At 38.0% G+C, this 10,781-nt stretch overlaps 1 protein-coding gene across 1 annotated transcript; it reads left to right on the top strand.

The window, feature by feature from the left end:
• The first annotated feature begins 993 nt into the window (after positions 1-993).
• Positions 994-7,428, top strand: LOC133132909 (SLIT and NTRK-like protein 4). The gene has a single exon (XM_061248719.1). The coding sequence runs from the start codon at positions 1,018-1,020 to the stop codon at positions 3,493-3,495; it is 2,478 nt and encodes an 825-aa protein (XP_061104703.1). The 5' UTR covers positions 994-1,017; the 3' UTR covers positions 3,496-7,428.
• The last annotated feature ends 3,353 nt before the right edge of the window (positions 7,429-10,781 follow it).

Raw genomic sequence — 10,781 nt, 5'->3', positions numbered from 1 at the left:
TCACGGCTACATCGTCTGACTGTAAGCTGTATGGACTGTATGTGAGAGAAGCAGTATTCTCCTTCTTTCAGGGACTTATAAATGCTGCTGGAGTTGCGTTGGCACCAGTGCTTCTGTCCTTAGTCCCCGTTGCGTTAGTGTTAGAGAAGCAGTATTTTAGTGTCTATTACTGCGAACTGAATGCATGTATGGGACTAAACGGACCGGAAAATCTATAAAATAAGTCGTTTTCAAGACGATTAGATCATGTTTTGGGATTAGAATTTTTTTATTTGAATGTACAGCAATGCGAATGTCGGTGGGAGTACTGCTGCTCCATGCGCGGTCAGTGACTGGAATAATTTTAAAAGAAAGCGAAACGTTTACGGCTTTGGGTAAGTTAACAATTATCTTGATATTCCAACGTTTTATATTAATAGAAAATCCAAACTTCCGTGTCTAATTCTGCGGTTGCCCTGTATTAATTTTATGTAATCAATTATTTGGCTTCAGCTACGAGCCCGCTTGCAGCATTCCAGCTCTAACCGTGCCAGATAGGTACATCGATTGAAAAGGGTTACCGTTTGCTTAATAATCAAAATGTAAATTTCCAAGAAATTCAGGAGAAATTTCTCCAATACATTTTTTGTATTGTGTTTTTAATTGAACTAAATGCTCGTGATAGGACATATCCTGGCTATTTGCATTTTCATATGATTATTATTATTATTATTATTATTATTATTATTATTATTATTGGTGTTGTTGACATTGTTGTTTTCTGTTTTGTAATGATGGTTGGATAATGTGAATTGTTGGTGCTGATATGACAGACAACAGTATCCCCATTGCTGTATTATTTTAAATAACCATATTCCCAGTCTATATTGCGTTTTTGAAAGATCAAATATATGCATGAAAATGATAGCATAGTAAAACACACATATATTATAAAATCTGTATTTTTATTGTTTGTGTTATTTTTTTTTTTTCTCCTCAAAGGTTATTAAATGGTGCACTGGATTTTAAAAAATCAAAATGCTGCTGCTCTTTCTGGTAGCTATCACCATACCGAGTTCATCTCCTAACTCAGATCCTGACCTCTCCGCGGAGACCTGCAGCGCTTGCTCTTGCATGTCCATCGAAAACGTCCTCTATGTGAACTGTGAGAACATTGCTGTGTACAGACCGACCCAGCTGAAACCCCCAGCCTCCAGCCTCTATCATCTAAATTTTCAACACAACCTACTGATCATTCTTTATCCTAACTCATTCCTCAATTTCTCTCATGCAGTTTCACTCCATTTGGGGAACAACAAATTGCAGAGCATTGAAGGAGGGGCTTTCCATGGACTCAGTGCTCTGAAACAGTTGCACTTAAATAACAATGAATTAACTGTGCTCCGGGCTGACACTTTCCTAGGCATTGAGAACTTGGAATACATCCAGGCTGACTACAATGTAATCAGATCTATTGAACGTGGAGCCTTCAATAAACTGCATAAGTTGAAAGTGCTCATCCTTAATGATAATCTTATTCCGGGCCTCCCTGATAACATTTTCCGCTTCGCTTCACTCACACATTTGGATATTCGAGGGAACAGGATACAAAAGCTATCTTACATTGGAGTTTTGGAACACATTGGCAGAATTGTGGAATTGCAACTGGATGACAACCCCTGGAATTGTACCTGTGATTTGTTACCCCTAAAGGCCTGGTTGGAGAATATGCCATATAATATCTATATAGGTGAGGCCATATGTGAAACGCCAAGCGATCTATACGGGAGGCTTTTGAAAGAAACTAATAAGCAGGAACTGTGCCCCATGGGAACAGGTAGTGACTTTGATGTCCAGATGCCACCAGTGCAGCCGGAAAGTGGACAGACCGCTCCTGATATCGAGCCAACTGTGATACAAGGCATGGTTACCAAAGCACCGAAGACAACAAATCCCTCAAAGACCTTAGGGATTGTTGCAGGAAATCTTAACCAAAACCTGACATATCAGACGAAGATCCCCCCAGTTTTCTTCTGCCCACCACCCTGTACATGTAAGGCACATCCTTCTGATTTTGGCATCAGTGTCAGTTGCCAAGGAAGGAATATAGAAAATCTTGCAGATCTGGTACCCAGGCCACCTAATGCCAAGAAACTGCACCTCAGCAGCAATTACATAAGAGATATCGGCTTAGATGATTTCCGAGGATTTGAAGGTTTGGATTTGCTACATTTGGGCAGCAATCAGATAGTGACAGTTCAGAAAGGAGTGTTTGCCAATTTGACCAACCTCCGCAGGCTTTATCTGAATGGTAATCAGCTGGAGCGTCTTTACCCTGAAATGTTCCTCGGGCTCACTAACCTCCAGTACTTGTACCTGGAATACAATGCCATAAAGGAGATATTAGCAGGGACATTCGACCCCATGCCCAATCTGCAGCTTTTGTATCTGAACAATAATGTACTGAAGAGCCTCCCAGCTTATATATTTGCTGGCATCTCTCTCGCCAGGCTGAATCTGAAGAACAATCACTTCCCCTATCTGCCTGTGAGTGGCGTTCTAGACCAGCTCAGAACTCTCACTCAGATCGACCTGGAAGGCAATCCCTGGGATTGCACTTGTGACTTAGTTGCTTTGAAATTGTGGCTGGAGAAGCTTAGCGATGGGGTAGCTGCCAAGGAGGTCAAATGTGCATCGCCTGTCCAGTTTTCTAATATAGAGCTGAGATTACTGAAAAATGAAATTTTATGTCCCAAGCTCATAGCAAAGCCCCCATTGATCCTAACCGGTCCCACTCCTGTTGTGACCTCCATGTCCCCAGAAGATGTGGGCAAAATGCCCCCAGGGGGACCAGTTCCCCTGTCCATCATGATCCTCAGCATTCTAGTCGTCCTGATCCTCACTGTTTTTGTCGCGTTCTGCCTTCTCGTCTTTGTGCTGCGCCGAGCCAAGAAGCCTGCAGGCAGGCACGAGGGACTGGGCAACCAGGAGTGTGGCTCCATACAGCTTCAGCTCAGAAAACGTGACCGCAAGTCCAATAAGGCAGACGACCTGGGTGGGGAGACTTTCATTCCCCAAACCATCGAACACATGACCACAAGTCACACATGCGGGCTAAGGGACTCTGAGTCGTGCTTGACATTTGCTGACTCTCAAAGGCTTTTTCTTAGAAGTGGTGCCGACAAGGACATGGACCCACTGGATCCCAGAAACAGAGGACTGGGCTCCATAGATGAGCTGGATGAGTTTTTACCAGGAAGGGAATCAAACATGTTCCTTCACAATTTTTTGGAAAATAAAAAGGATTTCAACAGTATAGGAATAAGTGGTTTTGAGATCCGTTACCCTGACAAACCACAGGACAAAAAAATGAAAAAATCTCTCATAGGGGGAAACCATAGTAAGATTGTGGTTGAGCAACGGAAAAGTGAGTACTTTGAACTTAAGGCAAAGCTGCAAGGTACGCCAGACTACCTTCAAGTGCTGGAAGAGCAGTCGGCCCTTAGTCGAATGTAGGCCACCCATGTACCCCACAATGAGAAAAGTGCCTTTTTGACTTAAGAATTACATAAATTCATAGCTACCATTGAAACATGTTTCCAAGAGGCTGCATGGCAAAATCAGATCACTTATGATACGTAGACATACTGCAGCTGTGACTTTGTTGCAGATGCAGCCTTAAAAAAAAAAAAAAAAAAACTAAATTCAGTGATGGTATGTACAAATTGATATAAATATATGGTTCACATTGTTAGATATTGAAATTCAGCCCTTAGCACCAGTAATAAGTTGCTGCTAAATAAGTACTTTGGGTTTATTTTTTTCCTTCTTTTTTAACCAAATTAATTAGGTATTGAAACCAATTTATGTACCTCATGTTTGAGCTTATGCTTATTTCTTGCTCTTGGAAGCATTGAAGGGAATTGTGGAAATTTGGAATGTCTAACAGTACCAAAATTGGAGATCCTAATGTTTGACTGGAAACAGGTTTGGATCTCTTCATACTGTATTTTATACCTGGCAAATCCATCTGCCCTACAGTTTGGAATTTACCTTGCCACGACTGGTTGTGCAACATTTGTATTCATTTATATAATGGAAAGGCATGTACAAACTAAACGGTGAATTTTGTTTTTCAATTGCAGATTCAATTAAATGTTTAAAGGATAGTTGTTTTAACAAAGGTGGTTTCTCTTGAAATGTTTGGGCATTTACATGTGAGGCCCTAAAAGCCCAAATGAACAGCTGCTTGCCATGTAAGCTTACCTGAATTTCTTTTGTAAGTCTACATTATTTGTATCTGTTTGTAAAGATAACATACAAAATAACATACTCGAGAAAATCAGATACGGAAATTAAATGACAAAAGAAAAAAAGGAAAAAAAATACCAGTAATGACCACTGTCAATTTGTAGTACATAACTTCATATTTAATGTATTTTTATATACAGGGTTATTTAAGATATTAGTATTGCTAATCATCATTTAGAATGTTTGAAGTAATTCAAGTGAGGAGTCACTGATTTTGAAGTTGCTTTACTAACCTGACTTGAAGTGTAGGCTTCGGTATTTTGATCTGATTTTCTGGCAGGGTTCTACTGATGGCTTCGGGTTAGGGGAGAGGCACATTCTGGCTCATTCTGAGTAACAATAATCCATGCCATATTCTGTTGTTGTGCTAATGTCTGATAGCATATCACACACCAATGTTCTAATCCTTAAATCCTATAGTAATTTGTAAATGTTATAATATCCACCCAAATAAATCTTCATCAAAATAATAGGGTCTGGACACAATGTACAGGAGAATAGAACAGCAGTTTTTGAAATATAAATTTGGAAAAAAATATTTTCTTTACATAGCTACTGATATGATCAGACTCATATCGCATACCATGTGCAATATTATACTCAATCATATAATATGCTTAAATGATTTATTTTTCAGTCTTTTGAGATTATATTGTGGAGGTAACTTCTGTTGTTCTTGGGATGTTTTCCTTCTTATTTTTATCAGGTCTTTATTTAAAATAATGTTAAGTTAGAGAATCTGAAATAGTACATATTTTCATTTAAAAACAAGGGAACAGAATGTACATTGAAGGGTATGTTTTCTATGAGGCTGTATGTTGGTTAGTTGTGTAAATCTTTTGAGCTCAAGGTGTTGGCTCCTATGTTGCACTGTGTTTTAATTTTGTTCTCTTTCGTCCACTGTATTTTGCCGAATTTATTTGATTAAAGTCGATTTTCTGAGTTACAAGCCCTGAATGTTTATCAAGCAATCTGTATGAAAAAAAAATCATTTTGAGATGTTAGCTGAATTTAAAATGAAAATTTTTAAATGTCATTACAGGCATTTTGGAATTATGAATGAAATAATATTGATAAGAAGAGGATAAAACGATCCAGTGGAAATCCAGTTCCCTGGGCACTGCTATTGCCATGAAGTGTGTCTGTGAATACCTGTGCTTTGCTGGAACCGTTTTGCACTTTGCATGTATTGGCTGGATTAGGTCCTGGATTAAGGTCTTCACATCTTCATAACTGTACATCCCACCACAAATATGAAGTTGGCAATGCTTGGCAAGTTGGCATTGCTTCTAATTAGATGTCCCTGTTCTGCCTAAATTCATTTTTAGGACAAACTTTGAATTGAACCAAAAATAAAATTGTGTGACAAATATATAACGGACAGGAGGAGATTGTTAAATATGTAAATTCAGTAAAGCTCTAATTAAATGTCCTCACATGTTTTTAAAAACAATACTGTCACAGCACAGTATTCATTTAAGAAAATAGAGCCAACTCATGAAGGTAAATCAATGTAAAATGTAGACATTTTTATGTATTTTATCCTTAATGGGAACTTGAAATAGAGATGCTGGAAATGTGTGGCACACCCCTCTTCTTTGTTTCAGGATTGGCAGTAGTTTTAATGATGATATGATGGCTTTTTGTGGTCTGATTGATTTTAAGCCAGTCATCAGTAGGGTTCAATAGGAGGACAAAGAAAATAGCAAAATGGGTAGCATTCACACTCTCAAATATTGTGAATATTTTGTCTAACGTTGGCACAATGAATCGCTATTCTTGCCCACAGACAAGCTGATCTTTTTTAAAGAATATACAATGCCTGATCAGCCATGCCTGATCCTGAACTGTTGTCTTGTACACTTAGTGTGTGCTTGAGTTTCCATGGTAACTGTGTAAAAGAAAGGTCCAAGCCAGTGACTAATCCTCATTTTGCTTGAATACTGTATTTAATAGCCCTGCTATGGCATTGTGTTTTGGTCTCAAAATAACTAAATATCTTCACGCTAGGGTTAAACAAGGAAAACCTAAAAATAAAAGTCACTATCTACATATTTACTGTGCATTAATTGAAAAGGTACTTGAGAGAGACTAGCTGTGTATTAGCAGTCTAGCTAGCTGTAACCCTATCTTGCTTCTTGTGCTTGCCATCATGGGATCAGTGAGCTGGCTTATTAAAATTATATCTTGTCAGTTTTGCAGATGGATATTGGCTGCAACTGCCATCATCACTGGTGTCAGAATCCTATCCCAGAGGGCTGCAGTGTTAGCTAGGTTTTGGTGTGTTTCAGCACCAGTGATTTATTTTTGTCATTAAGTTATAGGTGAGTCCACATACTGTATATTATTCTCAAGGTTTTAATTGGCTGATACCCTTGAGCTACATGATACTACATAGCTCACTTACTAGCATTCCAACTTGTTTTCTGCATTGCAAGTTATTTTTTTCATTATTATTAATTTGACTGTGGAGGCTAGCGTGTCCAGGATGTCCTCATCCAGGATGTCTGTACATGCTGATCACAGTCACTGCAGCTTCATAGAGATAATGCTCAAAATATTGTGCTAAGACCTTAATTCAAGGATGGAGTACCATTATAGCCATAACTCTTGAAATATGACAAGACTGAAAAAGAATATTAGAGATGTAGCCATTTTCAGGCTCTATTTTTGTATACTTGAATGCATTCAGTGAGTATTTTAACCCTTTCTCATTTCAGTAAAATATGAACTAGTGTAAAATCAGGATATATTTATTCACTGAAGCTATTTTGAACATTCAGATAAGTACATTTTATTGCTTCTGCAAAACAGGAAGCAGCAGGACTGTTTGTCAGTGTGGCAAATATTCAAGACTGGTTCAAGGGAATGTCTGTTTTCATTTGAAGTATTATATAAATGGTACCTATATATTGTGTGTTCTAAGGTTAATAATTTTGATTCAGTTGTTTAATGCAGTGTAAACTCAATTACAGTTGTTTTATATTTGCTTTTAAAGTGCACTTTGGTTCAGTTTTTTCCCTCTGCTGTGTCCAGAGAGCCTTGCCATTTCATTTTTGTAATTTTTCAACTCATTACTTGTTTTATTTGTTCATCTGAAATCAATAAATAAATAGTTGCAATTGGCAGCAATTGTCATTCTTAATCCAGAGTGCATTCATTGAACTGCTGTCAACTAATAGTTTAGAGGTAAACCCAAAGAAGTTGGCTGGATTAAGAACATTTCTGGCCACAATTTTCAGGGGCATACAAATGGATTTAGGTGTAGCGTTTTGTGACAAAGTATTATTTATGTAATGTTATGTGGCAGGATTTTAGATATACAGTACACTATAAAGTAATGACTAATTATTGAACTGAAAGAAAAAAAAAAAAATGTAATGGCTGTCTGTGTGATCTAATTCAACAATAACATTTCTAGTTAGTTCACTTTGGCGCTTCAAATCTTTAATGGCTTAAAATCACCTTATTACTGAGATCACAATCACAACTTGGGAAGTGAGAGTAGTCTTTGATTAGTCAAATATCAATTGTGTGTGTGCGTGCATGTGTACATGCATGTGTTTTAGGGCTGGGTGATAAGGTGTTAGTATTGAGTATTGACGATGATCGCTGGCTATCACGATGGGAGCTGGATATTGTGATCTACGGCCGATGTCTATTTTGCTAAGTTTGCTTCCACCTGCAGGCTCAGCACCTTGAAAGAGCGTAGTCAAGCATATCAGAATGCACAGAGAAGAAACAAAAATTAATTCCTTTGTATTACAAGCTAAACAAACGAGCCTGGTCTCGCATTAACTCGAGGACCGGTGACTGAATATTCTGACCACTGAAAACGGCCTCTGTGTTTTGAAGTTAACAGTATGTTAACACTGAGGCACTCCAACAGGTGTGTACAAAACATTTTTGTGTCTCTATGCATCAATTAATATTGTTAATGTTACATCGTTACCCTAACCATAACCTCTGCTGCTACAATTTTTATGCCGCATGGCCACAGATTATGTGTAAATATACAGTATTATGTAATATATCTGTTCTTATTTATATCTGTTATATTTCTTACCATCACTTTTTGCTGTTTGCTGACAGATTATGTGCAAATACATCTATTATTTATTATATCTATTATATTTCTCCTTGCAATTGCAGAATGTCATCGTGGTGTGGCGCTTATCCAGGATTCGGTATATGTAAACTGATTTCCAGGGCATGGAAAATCGAGATCATGTTTCAACAAACCTGGGCTATGCTAGGAAAGTTAGGTAGGGCAAAAAATGCAAGAGGTCCGCATCTTGCAGTGTTGCCTATTGCCAAACAGAAAAGCTGTGTTCAATGTTAATTCAATTCAATGTCAATATAGAAAAATTTAATTGAAGCTCTCCCACAGACTCACAAGTGGGGGTGACAGAATACTGAATAATAGGTCATTAAAATAAATCTAAAATATGCCCTGGTTCACAAGTTGAAACAATTTCCCTGGTCAGGAGCTTGGTAAACTTGCCCAACATCGAATGTACATTGCCGTTCTTTTATTTGGTTGTACAATCGTTCAGACATTTAACAAAATAGAGTAAAACCCTGTGATAACACCCCACAATAATGCTAGTTCTGATATAATGCAATCATTGGTTGACTTCCGTCCTGGCTCATGTTTCCTCATCTTTTTCATTTCAAAGGATTTCTGCTGACAAAATGGCTCTCATTTTATGTTTCACTTGTTTACTTCTGCTAAATATCACCGGGGAGTGATTGTATTGTATATCACAATGTCTCACGTTTCATATGATTGTATAATTATATTTTAATATTTTTACCCACCCCTAATATGTGTGTGTGTGTGTGTGTTTTCATAGTATCCGTTTTTACAGCTGGATATGCATGCTGAAGTAATTCAGGTTAAGTACCTTGCTCAAGGGCACAACTGCTGAAGCTCTAACTTTTGGGTTACAGGCTCTGTTCCCTACCCACTATACTACACAGCTGCTCATGTGACCATGACAAATTATTTTGGCATTTGAAAATACACATACATACTGTACATAATTGCCTCTATTTTTTAATTTGTGACATCTGTTATTGCCTTTTCTATGTGTTCAATAGGCATATATTAAGAATACAAGATAAAGACATTCATATTATACATTTTTTGAATACTTCATATATTTCTGAAATGTTTCTTAAAACATTTGATATGTAATGAACATTCTTAAAAAGGAAATGTTCATGAATGTATGCACCAAGAGGCCCAGATGAAAATATTTGTCTTAAACTGCACCTACATCAATTTCATCTAACCATACTGTAACGAGCTACCATACACCGTGACTAGTAATAATTGAATGTCTAATTAGGGTGACCAGATGTCCAGTTTTTCCTGGGGCAGAACCATTGTTCTGAATCTATTCACGTGTCCGACTTCTGAGTCAATCCAGATTTGTCCTGCATTTCAGTCATAGCATATTTTAATGGGTTTTCTGATTCTGCTTGCTGTTATTGTAGGTTCTCATTGCATTATATACAGGGAATCTGATCACCGTATGTCAAGTATACCTTGGGTTAAACATTAGTGCTCATTTAGTAGAAAGGGCAACATACATTCATTAATCTCATGCATATCATACAAAGTAATAGTAATATTAATGATGTCATTACCCTGAAATGCTTGTGATTTGCATGCAGCATTTTGATTATGGATTCAATTATGGAGCTACAATGCACAGCTTTAGATGGGGCATACTCCTCTACCTGATAACATATGAGTAACTTGCCTCTGATGGAACAGAGGGAAAGGCCTAGTTTGAATTCTGAGACCAAGTGTCATTTTTATAATATAATATGATAATTATTATTTTTCCTAGCCAAAGCTACTAAAAAATAGAGTGAATCTTCCTTGCAATGAGCCTGGGCCTCTTGCTGGGCCTTTTCTATTCTGTTTGAGGGATGATGCCAGATGATGAAATCCCATCACACTCACAGATTTGCAGTGACCCGCACAGTTCAGTTTCTTGTGACCACTAGTGTTTAAGAGCGCTTTCACATCTGCCTCATTTAGTCCGTTTGACTCTAACCTTGGTGCGACCCCCCCCCCCCCCCATGTGCGGTACTTTTCGGCAGGTGTGAATACTGCAATCGAACCCTGGTGCGGACCAAAACAACCGTACCGACACCCTGTTGAGACTGTTTGTCCTACTCAACAGTACAAATTTCTGTCCAATAAATGAACGACCTTAGCACACACGGTTTGCTAAAAAATAAGCTTAAAATAAGGCACGGTGGAATGTAACTGTACCAAACAAAATAACTATTTGGTTGGGCCCAAATCAAGCAAACTATAGGTATGAAAGTGCCCTAAGTCCTCGCCTTCTCTACTGCAGTATTTAGCAGTGTTCTATCAGTGCTTAAACAGACGCGTTACCAAATCCTTTTATTCATTGCATTGTTCTGTCAGGCCTTACTGACCTTTCAACATTTCTAAAGCATCCCATGTC

This window comes from Conger conger, chromosome 7, assembly GCF_963514075.1.
Source record: "Conger conger chromosome 7, fConCon1.1, whole genome shotgun sequence".
NCBI lineage: Eukaryota > Metazoa > Chordata > Actinopteri > Anguilliformes > Congridae > Conger > Conger conger.
Note: the sequence above shows the minus strand (reverse complement) of the source record. Positions and strands in the feature narration are given on the sequence as shown.